The sequence below is a fragment of the Camelus ferus genome, chromosome 21, assembly GCF_009834535.1.
Source record: "Camelus ferus isolate YT-003-E chromosome 21, BCGSAC_Cfer_1.0, whole genome shotgun sequence".
Lineage (NCBI taxonomy): Eukaryota > Metazoa > Chordata > Mammalia > Artiodactyla > Camelidae > Camelus > Camelus ferus.
In genome coordinates this window covers 22,488,826-22,509,466 of record NC_045716.1, presented here as the reverse complement: position 1 = coordinate 22,509,466, position 20,641 = coordinate 22,488,826, and the positions used below count along the sequence as shown (strand labels likewise).

The window sequence follows — 20,641 nt, the reverse complement described above, 5'->3', positions numbered from 1 at the left end:
CAGAGATTCTGATTTTGTTCATCTGGGGTGGGCCAGGCATTGCATTAGTAGTTTAAAAAAGAAAAAGAAAAAGTCACTTTCCAGTTGAATCTCTCATGCAATCAGAATTGAGAATTATTGCTATAGAAGAAGGGTGTGCAAACTTTTTCTGTAAAGGGTCAAATAGCAAATATTTCAGCTTTGAACGCCATATGCCTCTGTTGCAAACACTCATCTCTGCCATTGTAGCATGAGCATGAAAGCAGCCTTAAGACAGCGAGTACATGAATGTGCATGGCTGTTATAATAAAACTTGCAAAAAAAAAAAAAAGTGGTGGATTGGATTTGGCCCAAGGCTGTGGTTTCCTGACAACTGTGATTGAAGGTTCAAAAGTATGAAAGTTTTCTATTTTATTTTAAAAATGGTAAAATTTCAAGAGAAGAAAGCTGTGGTTTTTGCATGAGATCATGAAAAAATGTAGGATTTGAAGTTCGAAGCCTGACTCGATCTAAATTGGCTGTGTAATCTTAGGGCAATCACTTAACCTCTCTGATCCTTATGCTTCTGAGAATGAGGACAATAATAATGTACAGTTCACAGGGCGGTTTTAAAGATCAAATGGAATAAGGTATGTGAAAGTGCTTTTATATCCTGAAAATGCTAAGCACACATTGCTTTGTTCATAAATTGAATGTTGCTCAGCATCTTGTAGATTTCTGTGTAATAAACATTAAATATTTAAAAGTAAAAGCGAATTAGAAAATTTGAATTTAAATGTAATATAAATATGGAGATGGAGAAAAATGAGCCATACATTATGCATTTCTATTTTCCTAAGCTGACAAAGTGACTTTAGATTGGTAAAAGCTGCTCTTAACAGACGATGGTATAAATATACATTTTTCCAAAGTAGAATTTTCTAGGGAAACAGGGGTTTCCATCACTATTGTGGTGTTTAAGCTGTCCTGTGCTGGTGGGGAAGCTGAGGAAGGAAGAAGTGGGGAGAGGCGCAGGTAGGAGGAGAGTGGAGGCCAGCGGAGAAGCTTCGCCATGGGCAGCGGGCGCATCCGAGGCCGCCCAGAAAGCGTTTTCAGTAGAGCGGGAAGGGTGGGCGGGGAGGAAATGGAGGCATTAGGCGGACACGGCCCTTTCTACACGTTTGGCAGAGAAGAGAAAAAACAGGGTGTCGCTCAAAAGGGCTTCAGGGTTGGGTGGATGTTATCTTGGAGAAGGGAGGGCCTTTGTGGGTGGTGGCCGTAGGGAAGGAGTGGGGCCAGGGTCCACTGGGGAGGGAGGCAGCCTGAGGGCAGGCAGGAGAAGGAGCTGAGAATGGGACAGAGAAATGTCCAGGGAGGGGAGGTGACAATACCCCCGGGCAGTGGAGGCCAGGCTACAGTGAGAGCAGTGGCCTGGAGGATATGGAAACTCTGTCAGAGGCCAGAGGCCAACCAAGAGGAATGTGTCCTCCCTCAGCGCACTGCCCACCCCGGCTTTACTTTTAATGCCAGACTGCACCCTGCCCGCCCCATCAGTTAGATCACTCATGTGTATCCCCACTAAACTAAGCTCCTTGAGTGCAGGGCTTATGTGGGATTCAAATCAGTATCTCCTGTAACACTCAGCCTAAGGCTTGTGTGTAGCCCATGTTTGCTGAATATCTGTTGAAGGCATAAGGAAGGAAATGAAGGAAGGTGAACCCGGGACTGAGTCAGCGGGGGCAGTCGGCCTTGCGCTGGAGGTTGGATTAAAGCAAGCCTCCCCTCCTAGGTGGCGATGAAAGGGAGATAGCCTAGATTCCTAGTAAATTAAAAGTCAGTTCCTCCTGGGATTCCACCCTGACCACTTCCTTTCTCTCCAAATCTGGGTTAGAGACCCATACTGTGCGCTCCCAGAGGCATCTGTACTTCCTCCTCACGGAATGTAGCACCCTGTGGTGAAATGGTCTTTTTACTTGATTGTCTTGTCTGTACCCTACCTGCCCTGTTGAGCTTCCATTGAAGGCAGGACTTGGATCTTTCTTGTCTCTGTATTTGCATCACTGAGCACAAAACCTGGCACTCCCAGCACGTAACAGGTTCTCATTAAGTATGTGTGCAGCTGATTACTGGATTAGCTGGTTGGGGATCTGAAACCTTGAGAACTGGTCTCTAAGTTGTGTCTCTGGGTCTCTTTCTCTTTTAAACCCTACTGTTGTAGGGGGAAATTCGGTGCCTTCTAAAGGACTTCAGCCCTCTCCATGTCCACAAAATCCAGAATGGCTGCAAATGGTAATGACCGTTCTTCCTTTGTTTTCTTTGGGAAGCAACTCCTTTCCTCTTTGTCTATTTTGCTGATGCTCACCAACTCCCAAAGCCACACCCTCTGCGACTTGGCAGAGTGAGATTTGGGAAACCCCCTTTCCACATTTAACCCTCTGAGGCGGGCAGCTGATACTGCTTTGTCCGTACGACCGTGGTTTAGCAGCCCAGAGACCTGGGTTTACTTTTGGTAATGTTGGCCTGATTCGAGGCAAATTACTGTATCTCTTCAGCCTTGGTTGCCTCTGAAATCTGGACCTACTCATATTTTCCCCTTTCTTATTTTCAAGGCAGTAAAAGTGTTTTGAACTTTTTTGGGGGAGTCGTTTGAGGGAAGCCCGAATCCATGCCATATGATATGTGGTGGTAGGGTCAGCCTGTGTCTCCTGATCCCCAAGAAGCCCAGGACAGGCTCTCCCGCCTGAATCTGGGCACCGTGGAGCCTCCTTGTGTTTTAGGAGCAGCCCAGCCCCGCTTTGGTCCCTGTGGAGGGGAGAGGGGGCCCTTTCTCAGCCCAGGCTTGGTGCCCACCTGCAGCTCTGTTCTGAGCCTGGCTCAGAGCTGCCCTCACCTTCCTCTGCAGCTTTGCGTTTGTAGATCTGGGCTCCGTGCAGAAAGTGGCACTTGCCATCCAGGAGCTGAATGGGAAGCTCTTCCACAAACGAAAACTGTACGTGAATTCAAACAAAAGGTCTCCCAGGAGGACCCCCGATGTGGCCAAGTGGCCCCAGGAGCTGCCGGTAGGTCTCTGGCCCTTCCGTGCTCTGGGTCGCTCTGTGCTCACCCTGCACAGCTTGGCCAATGTTGCTTTCCATTCTTTCCTCCTCTTTCCGTCCTGTCTTACTGTAGACCGAGCAGGGGCTGGGGTGAATTCGGGAAACTTTTATGACCTTTAACAGTCAGGAGCAAGGTCAGTGCAGAGAACTTGGAATTCTGAAATGAAAGGAAGGCTGTATTCTTGGCAAGAACAAAAGGGGTTATTAGGCAATCCATTCAGGGCTTTTCCAACCTGGGTTATTGAAATTGAGGTTTTACTTGTTTAATGTAGCAAATATTGAGTATCTGTTGTTTGCACAGCCTTGTTCTGGCAGCTGATTTGAGAGTAAGTAAGACAAAGTGAATAAAATCTAGTTCTTCCTGGCAGGAAGACGAATGTGAGGTATGGGGGGGGGGCGGGTAGTTGATGGTGGGGTAGTGCCTGGAGGGGCGTTGCCCTTGTGGACAGAGAAGAGAGTGCCCATAACTAACCCCCGGGAGCCTCCCTCGAGTGAGGTGGGCCCAGTCTCAGCAGGTAGAGGCGAACCAGGAGCAGAGGATCCCACTTGAGAGCCTGAATTGTTAGTGACTGTCTTGGCTGCACATACGAGGAAACCTGAGAAATCTGAACGACAGAACGACGGTAGCTTAAACAACTTAGCTATTTGTTTTTCTTCCCTGTAGAAGAATTCAGGGGGTAGGGAATCCAAGGCTGGTATGGGAACTCCATGATATTATGAGGGTTCCAAGCAGGAAGAAGGGGAGAGGCAGAGAGTAAAGGGCCTATGTCCTCATAAAAGGCGCATTTTCAGAAGCTGGCCACAATTCTGCTTATGTTTTGTTAGCTTGCGACCTTCAGTGCAAAAGAGGCTGGAAAATGTAGCTTTTAAAAGAGGCACACTGTTAAACTTGGGGCTCTGCCAGCAAGGAAAGGGAGAATGCCTGTTGGCAGGCAGTTAACAAGGTCAGGCACCACTGGAGAAGGTGGAGATGAGAGTTGAGAGGTGGATCCACAGTAAAGATTGTCAGAAGGCCCCCCCACCCTCCTTGCTAGTTCCAAACCATTTTTCTTCCTCTGTCTTTAAACCCTGGCTCTTGGAAGGGCAGGCTGTCAGATTACACTGTGCACGGACCTTGGTTGCAGTCACCTGCCATTCTGTCATGCTCCCTTATTCACTGATAACTTCAACTTCTGACTCACTGTCTTCCTCTTATTGTCACTCAAATTCAATGTCCGGCAGATGATCTGTGTAAGAGTCTGGCCCCTTGTTTCCTAGGCCACTTATCTTTAATGATCTTTTTCTTCCACTCGGTCACAGTTTCCTATTCCCTGAACTGTATCTCAGGCCTTGTCATTGCTCATAACTGAACATCTCCAAAATGTCCATTTCAGGCTTCTGGCTCTGCCCCTCTCCCTTCTCTGCAGCACTCTTACTCCAGAGGAGTGGTTCTCAAACTTTGCATTAGAATCACTGAAGAGCCTGTTAAACAGCTTGCTGATATCCCCACCTCCAGAGATAGTGATTTGAGTGCATCCAGGCCTGAGAGTTTGCACAAGGGCCTGGTGCTGCTGGTGCGGGGACCACAGTTTGCGTAGTAAGGCTCTAAAGCCCCCAGTCCAACGATTAGACCCAGTGGGACTTGAAATCCACTGCCCCCCTCCTTCTTCATGATTCAGTACCCTCATTACTCCCTCCCTTCCCTTCTCAGCTTAGATCCCGTAGTTACTACTGCCTGAGTTCAGCCCCTAATTCCTTAGCTCACTTAGGGCTTATCTCCCAAAACCCTCTCCCAATTGAGCCCAGCCCTCTGCCTCTTCTGAAGCTGCCCCCAGGGCTGAAGACATTCACACCACCTTGCTAACTGCTCTCAGGATAGGTGTGGTCACAGCCTTCCTGCTCTTCCAGGCTGACCTGTCTTGAAATTCACTAATCTTCTCTGCTGTGTGTCCAATCTGCTGTTAAGCCCATCTGACACATTTTTTTTCATTTCACATAGCATGGTTTTCAACTTCGGTCTCTTTTTCCCTCTATTTCTCAGCTAAAATCTTCCATATTTTCACCCATTTTTGTTTATCTTCTAGGTTCTCTAATACACTTACTGTAGTTATAGAATCATTTTCTGCCAGTTCCAGCGTCTGGGTCATTTGTGGCTCTGCTTCTGTTGACGTTTATCTCCTTGCTTGCGGGTCGAGGCTTCTTACAAATACAGTAGTTTTTTATTGGCTATTGTGGATGTTGTATTCTGGAGAACTTTATGTTCTCTAGTGTTGATTTTTTTTTTTTTCCTAGCAAAAACGAAACCGCCAGCTGGTCTTTTGATCTTATTAAAGTTGGTTTCCTTGTTGGGATTGGTATACTTCAGTTTGAGCCTTAGTTCTTGGGCGAAGTCCTCTTCCTAAGGCTCGGCCTTCTAGGGTGAGAGTCTCAGGGTGCTTACCAGTGTCTCTCCCCTCTGGCTGGGTTGGAACTCCACTGTCTCCCCAGCATTCTGAGACCTTTGATACCTGCATTCCTCTCTTAGCTCCCTCTCCCCTTCTTTGTATAGTAGCTCTTCCCTCCTAGACCTCCCAGAACTTGCCCTGCACATGGGCAGCCTAGGGTTCAGCCAAGGACCTGGGGTCAGCCCTAAGATTTCTGGGGCTTTTCTATGACTCTTTCCTCTCTGGTACCCTGCCCCACAGATTCCTGGTACCCAAACTCTCACCTGTGTTTGTTCTGCCCAGAGAGACTGCCCAAACTCTGCTCTCCTTTGCTTCTGTTTGGAAAACTGCCTCCAGGCAAGAGGCTGGAGCGAATGTGGGCTCACTTAACATGCTTTCCTTTTCTCTGGCAAACCCCTGCCGCCCGCAACCCACGCCAATCCCACTAACAGTAGTATGTGCCAGAAATGGTTAATTTATGTCTTTTGTCCAGTTTCAGAATTGTTTGGGATGGGCAAGTACTGTCTTGCCAGAACCAGATACTAGACAAGAGTGTTAAGGGGCTTGCCTTTTTCCTTTTGGGGTGGATATGGTTTCTCAGGAACATTCCCAGTGCTTTTTTTTACATTGGGAATATGTAACTGAAAGATGAACCCTAATCTCCATACATTTGAAAATTTAAAAACACATTCCAAGTAAACAACACGTGGGTTAGAGGAGAAATCATAACAGAAATTTAAAAGGACTCAGAACTGAATGATAAGGAAAATTTTTCTCATCAAAAGTTGCGGGATACAGTGAAGGCAATACTTAAGGAAAGTGTACTGTGTTGAATGCTTAAATGAGCAAAGAAGGCAGGGTGAAAATTAGTGAGCTTAGAGTTCATTGAAGAATAGAGAAAAAGTAAAAAATAGGGAGCAGACAAAATTTTGAAAACAAGGTTTTTTAAAGTTTAAAATTTTGTAAACAAAGCTAGAGTTATATGTCAGTTATATCTCAGTAAAGCTGGTGGGAAAACAAGCGTAAAAAACAAAGCTACAGTAGAAGAGATCAATAAGTCGGAATTTCATTCTTTTAAGAGATTAATGAAATAGAAAGGCTTTTGGAATGATTAATCAAGAAAAAGAAAAAGGCATAGTCAATATTAGTAATAAAAAATCATAACTATAGATGTCACAGATACTAAAATATAAGCTAACATGGTAATAAATTTGAAAGCTTAGAAGAAATGGACACATTTCTTAAACTATATCGTTTTCAAAAATAATGTAAGAACATGATAGTCCTGTAACTGTAAAGTAGTTGAATCAAAGTTTAGAATCGTCTTATAAAGACAACACGAAGCCCAGATTGTTTCATAGCTGAATTTTACCAATAAATTCTTCTAATGAATAAGAGAATACTCCTTGAGTATAACCTGATATCAAAGCAGACAGGAGAGCGTAAGAGAGAAAAACTACAGGCTGGGTTCACTCATGAATATGCATACAATGTTTCTAAACAATATTGGCAAAATGAAGTCAGTATTAGCTAATGAAGATAGTATATTATGACAAGTTTTTTCTCCTAAAATGCAGTAGTTTAATACTAGAAAAATAATAAATCTTTCACTACATTAACAGATTAAAGAATGAAAACCATATGATCATCTTAAATAGACACAGGAAACACATTCAATAAAATTCAGCGTGAATTTATTTAAAAAATAAAGACTCTTAGCAGCTGGAAACAGGTTATTCTTAACTTGGTAAAGGCTATCTACCAAAACTCTAAGAAAATAACATTTTAATGGAGAAACACTATAAGCATTCTCTTTAAAAATAGAAACAAGACAAGGATATACTGGAAGTTCTAGTTTTGTCTAGTAAGACAAGGAAAATAAAGGCGTAAATATTGGAACAGGAGAAACAAAACTGTCATTATGTACAAACAATGTTTCTTTAAATAGAAAAACAAGTATATAAATTATTAGAGATAACAGTTTAACAGGGTAGCTGGATATGTATCAGATATATAAAAATTTGATTTATATTTTCCATGAATATCTTTCCAAGAAATAATTTTTAAAATACGCCATTTACAAGATCAGCTTAAAAAATCAAGGTACCTAGGAATAAATCAAATGAAAGGTGAGGGTGGCCAGTCTAGGCGAAAAAATTGAGCTTTACTGAAAGTCTTTAAGGAAGTCTTAAACAGGGAAAGTTTCATGTTCATGGCTAGGAAGACACAATAAGAGTTATTTAAGAATCATTCTCCCCAGACTGAGCTGTTGATTCTGTATAATTCCAATAAAAATCCCCACAGGTTCTCTCAGGAATGGAACAGGCTGATTCTAAAATTTATGTGGAAGACCATTTCTTTCTGCAAATGAAGATGGCAGGCCTTGCCCTACAAACAGATGTAGAACTGGCCTAGGGATGTACAGTTTGACCAATAAAATACAACAGAGACCCCAAAAAGAGGCTCATGCAAGTGCAGAAACTATTGACCATCCTGGTGGGGTTGTAGCTCTCTGGTGAAAGGATGGACACTTAGTTACTGAGTCTGGACAATTGCTTATTCATGTAGTAAAATGTGAAATTATATTCCTTACCTTATCCACAGAAATAAACTCTAGGTGGACCAGAGACTTACATATGAAGGGCAAAACTTTAAAACTTTTAGGAAAAAGCATAGAAGAATATCTGTATGATCTCAGAATAGGATACGATTTGTTAAGGCATGAAGAGTTAATTGGAAAAAAAAAAAAAAGATGGGTGGATGAATTAAATGTATGAACTTATTTTCTTTGAAAGATAATATAAAAAGGATAAATTCAAGCCAAAAGCTTGGAGAAGATATTTGCAGTAATATAACTAACCAGGAAAAGGAGTCAGCAAACTTTGGCCAGTGGTTCAAATCTGGCTCACTGTCTGCTTTTTTGCTACTGGCAAGATAACAACGCTTTTGTTTTCCTTTCAGTTAAACTTTTCTTTTTGAGATAATTGTAGATTCACATGCAGTTAGTTGTAAGAAACAATACAGAGGGATCCCCTGTACCCTTTACCCAGTTCCCCCCAGTGGAAACATCTTACAAAAACAACTTTACAACTAGGACATTGACGTCGATACAGACAAGACAGGGCATTTCCATCACTACTATTAGGAGCCATCCTGTTGCCTTTTTATAGAAGTATCCACTTCCCTTTGTTATAGCCACACCTACTTCCCTGCCATCCTCATCCCCACCTTAACCCCTGGAACAACTAATCTGTTCTTTATTTCTTTAATTTCAAGAATGTTGTATAAATGGAATACTACAGTGTGTAACCTTTTGGGATTGGCTTTTTTCACTTAGCATAATTTTTTGGAGATTCATCTAGGAGTTGTTGCTTATACCAATAGTTTATTCCTTTTTAGTGCTGAGTGGTATTCCATGTTGTGGATGTACCACAGTTTGCCTAACCATTTACCCATTGAAGGATATCTACATTGTTTTCAGTTTTGGGCTACTACAAATAAAGTTGCTATAAACATTTATATACAGAGTTGGTGTGTTTCTCTGGGATAAATGCCCTAAATTACAATTGCAGTGGTATGGTCATTGCATGTTTACTTTGTTAAGAAACAACCAAGCTGTTTTTAGAGTGGCTGTACCATTTTACATTCCCACTAAGAATGTATGAGAAGTTCTCTGCATCCCCTCCAGGATTTGGTGTTGTCACTGTTTTTACTTTAACCATTCTGTTAGGTATTTAGAGATATCTTGTTATGGTTTTAATTTGCATTTCCATACTGCTGATGATGTTGAACATCTTTTCATGTGCTTATTTACCATTTCTATACCCTCTTTGATGAAATATCTTTCTTTTGCCCATTTTCTAATTGGATTGTTTGATTTTTTTTTTCAATTGAGTTTTGAGTGTTCTTTATGTATTCTAGTACTAGTCCTTTGTGGTTTGCAAATATTTTCTCCTACTCTGTAGCTCATTTTTTCATGGGAATTTTTCAGAGCAAAAGTTTTAAATTTCAGTGAAGTCCAATTTATTAAATTTTCCTATTTTTCCTTTTATGAATGATGCTTTTGTTGGCAAGTCTAAGAAATTATTGGTCAACCCTAGGCCTCAAAGATTTTATTCTAGTTTTTAAAATATTGCATAATTTTACATTTTAAAGTCCATGATCCATATTGAGTTAATTTTTATATAAGCTGTGAAGCTTAGGTTGAGTTTTATTTTTTTCCTATAGATGTTCAGTTGCTCTAGTACCATTTGTTGACAAGGCTATATTTCCCCCATTAAATTGCTTTTTCGGTCTTATCAAAAATCAATTGGGCATATCTGTGTGGGTTTGTTTCTGGGTTCTCAGTTTTGTTCCGTTGATCTACGTGCCTGTGTCTCCTCCAATACCATGCTGTCTTGGTTACTACAGCTATAAGAAATACTGCAGTTGGGTAGACTGATTCCTCCCACTTTATTCTTTGTCAATATTGTTTTATTTTTAGCTGTTCTAGTTCTTTTGCCTTTGCATGTAGATTTTGGAATAATTTTATCCATACCTACAGAAAATTTGACTGGGATTTTGATAGCAATTGCAACAAACATATGTCTAAGTTTAAGGAGAACCTATCTCTTTATTGTATGTTGAGTCTCCCAATCTATTAACACAATATATTTCCATTTATTTAGATCTTCTTTGATTTCTTCAATTAGCATTGTGTAGTTTTCAGCATACAAGTCCTAATATGTTTTATTAGATTTATATTTAAATGTTTCATTTTATTTGAATGATTATAAATGACACTGTATTTTTGGTTTCTGTGTATGCCTGTTCATTGGTAGTATATAGAAATACAGTTGATTTTTATTTGTCTTGTATCCTGTTACTTTGCTGAACTTATAGGGGTTTTTAAAATTTATTTCTTATTTTTTTGTAGATTTCTTGGTATTTTCTGTATAGACAATAATGTCATTTGTGAATAGGGCCAGCATTTTTTCTTTCTGATCTATATGTCTTCTGTTTCTTTTTCTTTCTTTAGTGCTGGCTAGACTTCCAGCACTATGCTGAATTAGAGTAGTAAGTGTGGACATTGTCGCCTTTTTCTTCTAGAGTGGAAAGCATTCAGTCTTCCACAAAAAAGTGTAATACCTGTAGGTTTTTGGATAGATGCTCCTTACTAAGTTGAGGAAGTTCTTCTCTGGTCCTGTTTTTCTGAGAGCTTTCATCATGAATCATTGTTGTACTAGTATCTCAGGATTGCATGTCACAAAATATCACAACTGGGTGGCTTAGAATAACAGAAATTGATTGTCTCATGGTTCCTGAGGCTAAAAGTCCAAAATCAAGGTGTCAGCAAGGCAAAGTTCCCTCTGAAACCTGTAGAGGAATCAGCCCTTGCCTCTTCCTAGCTTCTGGTGGTTTGCTGACAGCCTTTGATCTTCTTTGGCTTATAGGTGCGTCACTCCCTCCAGTCTTCTGTCCTCACAAGGCACTCTCCTTGAGTGTCTTTACATTTGTCTTCCCTCTGTGTCTGGCGGAGTCCCGTTTTCCTCTTTTCATAAGGACGCGGTCACTTTGGATTAGGACCCACCCTAGTGACTTCATTCTACCTTGCTTACCTCTGTAAAGACCTTGTTTCCAAGTAAGGTCACATTCTGAGGTACTGGGGGGTTAGAAGTTCAACATGTATTTCTTGGGGGGAGCACATAATTCAACCTATAACGGGTGTTGAATTCTGTCAGATGCTTTTTTTTTTGTATTGGATGATATGATCCTGTGGTTTTTCCTCTTTAGCCTATTAATATGGTCAATTACCTTGATTGATTTTTCAAATATTGAATCAGCCTTGCATTCCTGGAATAAACCCCTCTTGGTCATGGTGTATAATTATTTTTATATATTACTGAATTCTGTTGGCTAATAGTTTGCTAAGGATTTTTGCATCTATTTTCATGGAGGATATTGGTCTGTCGGTTTTTTGTGGTACTATCTTTGGTTTTGGTATCATGGTAATACTAGCTATATGAAATGAATTGGGAAGTTTTCTCTCCTTTTGGAAGAGACTGTGTAGAACTATGTTAATTCCTCTTTAAATGTTTGGTAAAATTCTCCAGTGAAATCACCCAGGCTTGGAGACTTTTTGGGGGAAGACTTTTAATTAAGAGTTCAATTTCTTTAATAGTAATCGGGCTATTCAGATTATCTATTTCGGGGTGGGTGAATTTTGATAGTGTATATTTTTTAAATTGAAGTATATAGTTACAGTGTTTCAGGTGTACCTCAGAGTGATTCAAATATATATATATACACACACACAAACATATACATATTGATATGGTTTATATTTTCTGAGTAGTACGTTTTATCTAAGTTGTCCCACTTTGTGTTTGACATCTGTGTTTGTATCTGTCAGTAGAGTTGTTCTTAGTTGTACCTTGTTATCCCTTGACAACTGTAGGGTCTGTAGTGATGTCCCATTTTGTTCCTGATGTTGGTCATTTGTGTCTTTTTCTTTGTTAGTCTTGCTGGATGTTTATTAATTTTGTTGATCCTTTCAAAGAATCAGTTATTTGTTTTATTGATTTTTCTCTTTTTTTTTCTGTTCTCAATTTTGTTGATTTCTGCTCTTAATTACTTTATTCTGTTTTCTTTGGGTTTGATTAGCTTTTCTTTCTTTTTCCTCTTAGGGTCAAAGCTGAGGTCATTCATTTGTAACTTTTTTTTTCATGGAGCCCCATTTATAACCTTTTTTTGTTTCCTAATATAGGTTTTTAGTGCTATTCTGTTTTTTCTCTTTTCCTATAGTTTACTTGATTGTTTTTAGAATTCATTTTTTATTTGTATGTTGTGTCTTTAAGTGTACCTCTTTGTATGCCTTTTAAAGTGGTTGCTCTAGGTATTATATATACATAGCTTATCATAGTCTGTGCCCGTTGACTTCACCAGCTTAAGTACAGAAACCTTATTTCCCTTTACCCTCCCTTGTTTATAATATAATTTTCTTAAATATTCCTCTGCATTCATTTAGAACCATATTGGACAGTTACAATTTCTGTTTCAACTGTCAAACATAATTTAGAAAACTCTGGAGAAGGAAAGCCTATGGTATTTACCCATATTTTTTCTTACCATGTTCTTTCTTCCTGATGTTTCAAGATTCCTATAAAATCAGCCACCTCTGAAGCTACTGGTTTTCACAGCTTTGCCCACCCTGGTAGACGTATCAGCCAAAGGGGCTGGGAGTGGGAGTGGGCGAAGCTCCAGGCTGAAACACCTGTCTCATAGTCTTCTCATCCAGGAGCCTGAAGTTTGTCTTGTTTTTAATAGACACCTGCAATTTGCTGTATGTTTCTGCTCAATTTCCAGAATCCTGAAATGGTTGTTTTTGACATCTTTGTTAAATTTTATCTTAGTTTTAGGGGGAGAGGATTTATATCAATAGAAATATTTCATAGTAGAATTGTTTTAGAGAAGAGAGCAAGGTGAAATTAGAGGATCAGCTTTAGTGGTGTGCACACACGTGTAGGGAGAGTTCAGTGCAACATGGAGGAGAACGTTTCTAAGGATATGACAACCAGTGAGTACCCAGGATGATGAATGGGAAAATAAAAACCTACACCAAGACACATTATAGAACTATTGTAGACTACTGGATAGTGCTTCAGAAAGAGAATCCACATTGAAGGGTATAGGGTTGGATGCTGTCACTGAATTTTGCAGGAAGATAATGTCCAACCCCAAATCTTTTCTTAATTAAATTACTCTAGAACGAGGGTACAATAGGGACTTACTCAGAATGTAGGGCCTCAAAAAATATATGTTCCACGTTCCTGTTCTCAGAAAGCTGTGGAGGGATAATAAAATGAAGCAGTAAGCGAAAAAATGGGACCTGGGAGCAGGAGATCCAGCCAGGAGGGGGACTGGAGACTTCCCCGATGCTGACAGAGGGGTTGAACACTCACTGTGCATCAGTCCAGCCAGAGCAGGATGGTGTGAGACTCCAGGGTGACGTCTGCGCAAAGAAAAGTGTAAAATTGACTGGAGAGGTGTTATATAAAGAGCCATTGGAGGGTGTGGGAAAACTTAGCCAGAAATTTAAGGAAATCCAAGTAAACAGAGGGGGGAAAAGGGAGTAGTTAATTCCTGGAAAAAGTCGTATAAGGACAAAAGTAACCATAATGCATACATTTTTTTAATATTGAAACTTTAAAAAATTTTCATAATACATAACTTGATTCAGCAGCAATCGGTATTTACATAGTCACGTAATAATGAGAACACTGGCGGGGTTGAGCAGAGAGCAATGTAACCAGATTTAACCAATTTACATTAAAAAAATCAATTATTGAAGTATAATTGAAGTATTACATAAAATAAAATGAACCCCTTTTAGGTGTACAGTTTGATGAATTTTGACAAATGTAGGCAGCCGTGTAGCCGCTGTCTCAGGCCAGTATAGATCACTTCAGTCACCCAAAGGGATCGCTTGTGCCCTTTCCCAAGTCAGTCAGTACTCCCCTCTTCGCGGTCCCAGGCAACCACTGATCTGCTTTCTGTCACTTTAGATGAGAGTTATCTTTTCCAGAGTTTTATGTAAATGGAATCGTGCCACACATGCTTCTTTGTGTCTGGCTTTCACTCAGCAGAATGTTACTGAGGTTCATCCATGTGGTCGCACCATCAGCAGTTCTTTTTTATTGCTGAGGGGTATTTTGTTGTGTGGATGTGCCGCTGTTAGTTCATCCATTCACCTGGATTTAAGTTTTAAAGGGACCCTGTGGAATAGACGCCAGGGGCCAGAGTAGAAGCAGGAAGGCCCGTCTCAGGTGGTCCAGGAAAGAGATGCAAGTGTCTCGCCACACCAGCCCGGGTGCCGTTCCCCGGACATGCCAAGCACATCCTCACCTTAGGGCCTCTGGACCTGCTGGCCAGGTGTCCCTTCTCACTTCATTCAGGCCTCTGCTCACCTGTCACCCCCTCCCCACCCCTGCACTCTTGTCCCCTCTCCTCGCGTTGTGTTTCTTCTTTGCCCTTGTGGTCACTGTCCTCAGACCTCTTTGTATGCTCACTGTCTGCTGCCCCCACCAGAGTGCAAGCTTCGTGGTGACAGTGTATAGAATGTCCACGTTTTGTGAATTTTTGTGAAGGGACTCAGTGTGGCTCCCTAAGAACAAGGTTTGTGTCTGTCACCTTTGTCACTCTGTGCTCAGCACATAGAAGTGCCAGGTATGTTCCTGGATGACGGGGAGGCAGTCAGGGCTAAAGCTGTGAATGTTAGATTTCCACCAGGACATGCCCTTCTGGCGGCTCTGGGTGGATTCAGGGGCCTTCAAAGTGATGACCCGGGGTGAGCAGGGTGTGGCGGTGAGCAGTCTTGAAGGCTGCAGGCAGGGAGGCCGCCACTATTTTGAGTGTCACAGGAGGCCTGTGCCCCCCATCCCCTGATTCTGATTTGAAAGCTTCTCCTGGTGTGTAGGGGAACCAGGTGGGACCCTCCTTGCCACCCCGAAAAGCCTTCTGACCACTGACCTTTGCATGCCCTGTGTCTATTCTCCCCCTGCTCGGACTCACCAGCATAATTCAGGAGCAAGCCGCCTCTTACAAGTGTTTCCCAGCTGGTGGGAACATCCCAGAACAAAGTAAAGAGACCATTAGCAGCTGTTGATCGATCTGGGCACAGACTGACTGTGCTTGTGGCAACAATAGAACTTAATTAAAACCGTCTGGCTTGGCGGCTACCGGGAGGCTGCCTTGATCTCTGTAGCTTCCAGGTGGCCACTCATGTGCTGCAGACACATCCTGAAATTTGAGGTTTGTTTCTGGGTGACGTGCCTGCTGTGGTGATTGGATGATAATTGTATAGATTTTCCTCTGAAACTTAATTCCACAAACTGTCGAAACAGGCTTGTTATATTTATCTCTGAAATCATTAGGGAATAATACTTAGACCCAGAACGGTTTTAAATGTTTCTGTATTAATAATAATTTTTAGCTTGAAACCACTACTGATCATTGGTCCTTGGGACTGGTGTTTAGAACTGTCTTAGGAGGTTCTAAATAAAAAGGCACCTCCATGCTTGGCTAGAGGCCAGTTTTTGGCACTGTCCCATTGCTTCGTTGTAGGTAAACAGCAGCGGCAGGATGGTTTAGCCTGGAGATTTGATTTGGGCCTCGTGGGTGGACATGGGAGGACAGTGAGCCTCTATGGGGAGCTCACTGTGCGGGCTCTGTTCTGATCGCTTCACTGTGTGAACCTGCTTAATCACAGCAGTAGGTGCGGCTGCTCTCCCATCCTGCGGAGGAGGACACCAAGTCACTAGGCCAGAGGGAAGGAGCCAGTCGGTTCTGGAACCAGGATCAGAGCCCAGACAGTCTGACTCCAGAACCTGCTCTTTTAAGCACTCGCTCATACTGCTTCCGTTTACTAAGCATCTATTTCACATCATGTCCCGACCAGATTAGGTACTAGCCCAACTCAACCCTCACACTGGGTGTGATTCACGGTATTGAAGAGGAAACCAAGGCTTCGAGAATTAAGAATTTGCCCCAGCTCACTTCTCCCTCCCCTTCCCTCACACCATCTTTCTTTTACGCATATTTACTGAGAGCTCAGTGTGGATCAGGCACTGTTCTAGGCCCTGGGGTTACCTTGGCAGTGAAGGTGGTCGTCAGAAGGCAGATGTGTTTCATATTCTCATGATGCTTAAATTGCAGTGGAAACCCACATACAGTGAACCAATAAATCAGAAAATGCCAGATAGTAAGTACCAGGCAGAGAATTAAAATAAGGTGATGTGATGGAGTGAGGGGTCACTTCCTTAGACAGTTCTTAGGGAGACCTCTGTGGGGAAGTGACATCTAAGCCGAGATCTGGATGACACGTGAGCCAAACGTGGGAAGACCAGAAGAAGAACATTCCAGGCAGAGGGGGCACCTACAAATGCCTCAGGGTGTGACTTGCGGGGAAAAGGGGTCAATGGGACGGACGGTAGATCATGGCGGCCTTGGTGAGCCCTAGTGGAGACTTTGGGTTTTATTTGTAAGCAGAATGAGAGGGTGTTGGATGGGTTTAATCAGGGAGTGATGTGATTTGATTTTTGTTTGTAAGGGATTGTGTTGTGTGCTGGGTGGTGATTGGATTGTGGGGGCCAGTGTGGCAGCAGGGAGCTCTTTGGACGCTGTTGCTATGGTCCTGGTAAAAGTATTGTGATGGTGGATATGGAGAAAGGAGTCCATGGGTTTGGGTGTATTTTGGAAGAAGAGACGGCTTGACTGGCTGATGAGTTTGTTGTAGGGAGCTGAGGGAGAGGTGAATCTGGCTTGGGACACTAGGTAGATAATGATGCAGTTTACTAAAATTGAACAAGCTGGGGTGAAGCAGCTTGTAGGGGGTTCTGTTTTAGACACACTGAGTTTGTGTACCTCCTGGTTGGCCTGCCAGGCAAGCGTCTCCACGTTGGAGTTGAATTCCGCAGTCACAGGGCTGGAGAGCTGGGGTTGGGAGTCTGTGGCCTGTTGCTGATACTGAACACCGTGGAACTGGAGATGACCTTGGAGAGGAGGTAGATGGAGGGGAGGACCAGGTCCTGGAGTGTGCCAGCATTTATTGGTTGAGCTGAAAGGGCCAGCCAGTGAAAGAGAAGGAAGACCAGACGTGTGCCGTGTCAGGGAAGCCAAAAGAAGAAATGTTACCGAGAAGAGGGGGTGGGTGGGATGCTGCCAGTGAATTCAGGACAGAGGACACGGAGGATTCAGGAAGGCCAAGGCCACTGCTCAGCCCGTGCAGAGCCATTTCAGGCAGGCCTGGTTGGAAGGAGTTGAAGATGAAATGTCAGGTGTGGAAGGGGACCCAGAGCCTGCGGAGCAGGTACAGAGGGCTGGCAGGGTGGGCGACACAGGGTGGGTCGGGGTGGGGGTGGCGGTGGCGGTTTGGGTGGTGAGAGGATGAGGGGCCTCCCATCCAGTTGCCTCCAGTTTTCTCCTGATGAAGAGGCAAGTTGGCCAGGTGGGCGCCTGTAGGGTGGGAAGTGTGCTAGGTCTGGAGCTAGGAGACGGTGCCGTGTGGTCCGTTTGGAGAGGGCAAGTAAACTCATGAGGGGCTTGCGGCGGGACTGTGTGTTCTCTGGCCGGGGAGTTGGGGAGGCAGGGACGCAGCCGAGTGGCAGATCCATGGGTGTCACCAGGGCCGGGGGCTTTGCAGGTGGTAACAGTGGAGAGAGGGACTCCAGCATGGGCTGGGGGCTGCAGGGTTGCAGTCTCTGTCTCCATCCAGCCCTGCTGCCAGGGTGACCATTCCCACCTCTTCCTCCGCCCACCGCCCACCCCACCCCCAGCAGACCCGGGGGCTTCTGTGACCGTCAGGCCTGATGAGCACCCCTGGCAGCACCCCCCGCTTCCTGTTTCTGAATGTCTTGTCTTTGGTTGATTCAGGATCCCAGCGAGAAAGGAGACAGTGGCAGGGAGTCTCGAAGTCAGCTGAAGCCCATGTCAGCGCAGGGGCTGTTGATGCTGTGTCTCCAGATCTGCTGGAGAGATTCAGCATACAAACCAATGAAGTGAACGCTGCCGCGCCTGAGTGATACCTTTTCTTTTCCTCCCTAGGTTTTGGAGAAGTCCTCTGGTCAAGGACTTGCCAGAGCCCCTGGTGAGATCCTGAGCTGCCGTCTCTTCCTGGGACGTGTCTTTGCAGCTCCTGACTTGCTCCTCCCAGCCTCCCTTCCGGCTTTGTCCCACGTTGACCCTTCCATGTGGGAAATACCCCTTTTTATCCCTCTCGGATGCTTTGTTGATTAAACAATATCACCCAGCAAACCCTCCCCACCCAGCTGAGGATCTAGAGGCTGAGACCTTGAAGGATGTAGCTTCACTGCCCATCTCTGCCTCTGAGGTGGGGGGCTGGGGCATTTGGGGGGCAGGAGGTGGGTCCTCGGAAGACAAGCCTGGTGCCTCCAGGACTCTTCTGCTTTCCAGCTTGTACGCAGCTCACTCCTAAAGCTTCTGGTGACCCCCGGGAGACAGAGAAACCGAGGATGAGCTTCTTTGCAGTTCCCATGGAAATGAGGTGAGCGGAGGTGTGGAGAGACTGCAACATCACTCAGTCCCGACAGGGCAGGGACAGGGATGGTGCTGGGGCAGGGGACAGAGCTTTCAGGAACTCCTGCATCAGAACCAGGCTCTGAAGCTGTGACCCACAGTGAGTTAAGAAAATCCATTTCCATTTCTTTACAGTGAAGGCCTGTGACTCCCCCACCCTGGATGCCGTGAGATTGGCGTGTCCACCACACCTTCTGCTTTAACAGCGGACACCATTCTTAATGTCAGGGGTGCCAGATCAGGGCTTTTGCCTGTCTCTCTGCAGTTTCCTGGTGTGTTTTTGTTTCCCTCCGCTGCTCCTCCTTCTCAGACTTTCCATAACACGGCGCTTCCTTTGCTCCGCGTTATGATTACTCGGGCACTTGTCCCCACCCCGGGCGGGGTCACAGCCCTCCTGTCAGGGTGCCTCTCCTGCCCGTGGCCTGCCCAGTGTCCTCCAGGACAGGGGTGGGTCGAATCGCTCCTGCACTCACTCCTCTCCTTTGTGCCCTGCTCTTCCCACAGAGGGTCCTTCTTGGTGCTGCTCCTGAGGGAATGCTTCCGAGACCTGGGCTGGCTAGCCACCGTCCACAACATCAGCGGGGAGGTGGGGCTGCTGGTGACCAGTATTGTCCCTCAGACCCCCTTCTTCTGGGCCATGGTCGTCACTGAGGTACGGGCTTGTTGGGGGCCCTCCTGAGCTCCGGGGCCTTCTCAAAGAGCCCTCCTGGGGCGAGCCTGGTGCCGGGGGACCATCCCATCAGCCGCGGACATCCAGAGTGGCCCAAATCCGATCCCTGGTTTCAGTCTTGTTCTCTCTCCCACCTCATACCGTCGGCTCACCTGGGGCCGATCGGTGGTGCGGAGGTAACAGGTGACGTCTGCAGAGACAGATGTGTGATGCGAGGCCCGCGGTGAGGCCTGTTGCGTCTGTACCGTCTGCAGACCCTGCACCAGAACATGCAGGCGCTGTTCAGCGCCCTGGCCGAGGCTGAGGAGCAGCAGCCCTACCTGCACGATTCAGCCGTGCGGCGCGGGACCCGCTGCCTGGCCGAGTACCACCTGGGCGATTACGGCCGGGCCTGGAACAGGTGTGTGTCCGGGCGGAGCTGGAGGGTATAGGAGAGGCCCGGGCTCTCCTACCTCAAGGTGGGGAAGCAAAGGAAACTCCTGCTCCTCCTGGCCCAGACCTTCAAGCCCTGTCTGTGAGGCCTGCTGTGTGTGGCAGCAGCCGGAACAACCCCCATCTTCTTCCCTCTGGCCAGGTGCTGGGTGCTGGACCGAGTGGACTCCTGGGCTGTGGTCATGTTCATCGACTTTGGCCGTTCCACCACCGTCCCGGTACAGTCCCTGCGCAGCCTGGATAGTGACAGCTTCTGGACCATTCCCCCTCTGACTCAGCCATTCATGCTGGAGAAAAGTAAGACACCCTCCACCCTCCACCCTCCTCTTGAGGACCTGGGGCTGGGAAACGCGAGGCCGCCTCCAAAACTTCAGCGAGAATGGCTTGGGGGAGGGCAGCGGAGGCCCTCAGGATGCCTGCCCTTCATCCAGCCTCTGTTCTTTTGATTTTGCCCAGTTTTCAGCATCTGCCCCTTGCAAAGCTGCTCCTTAAGTATTGGTTTTCACACCTGGTCTCTGTGAGCCCCAAGATCCTAAAAGAGACCTCAGGTGCTGCCCGTGCTGCCCAAAGGCTGAGTTCTCTTGCCGGGGTGAGAGGAGGGCAGGCCTCCCACCCTTGCTCCTGCCGGAGCCGCTCAGCTTCCATCTGTTTCCCGTACACTGAGTTTTGCTTAAGATGTCTTTGGAGAAAGAGTCTGTTGTAGAAGAAATCTGAAATTTGAAGACCAGTGATAGAGGTTAGAGCACTGGACTCGGGGTCTTCTCCTGATACGCTGTCTGTTACTTTATTTTTTTCTGTATTTTTAATTGAAGTATAGTTGAATTACAGTGTTGTGTTAGTTTTAGGTGTACAGCAAAGTGATGCAGTTATACATATATATAGTTTTTCAGGTTCTTTTCCATTATATGTTGTTAACAAGGTATTGACTGTAGTTCCCCGTATTATCCAGTAGGTCCTTATTGTTTATTTTATATATAGTATCTGTATCTGTTAATCCCATAGTCCTAATTTAT

At 44.8% G+C, this 20,641-nt stretch overlaps 1 protein-coding gene across 1 annotated transcript in view; it reads left to right on the top strand.

The window, feature by feature from the left end:
• The window catches only part of TDRD10 (tudor domain containing 10), a 41,036-nt gene that overhangs the window by 17,793 nt on the left and 2,602 nt on the right, over positions 1-20,641 (top strand). The window contains exons 6-12 of the mRNA XM_032464158.1: positions 2,177-2,247; positions 2,861-3,017; positions 18,035-18,077; positions 18,404-18,494; positions 19,031-19,178; positions 19,451-19,596; positions 19,771-19,925. Of these exons, the coding sequence (XP_032320049.1) occupies positions 2,177-2,247; positions 2,861-3,017; positions 18,035-18,077; positions 18,404-18,494; positions 19,031-19,178; positions 19,451-19,596; positions 19,771-19,925 (811 nt within the window). The remainder of the gene's footprint in view (positions 1-2,176; positions 2,248-2,860; positions 3,018-18,034; positions 18,078-18,403; positions 18,495-19,030; positions 19,179-19,450; positions 19,597-19,770; positions 19,926-20,641) is intronic.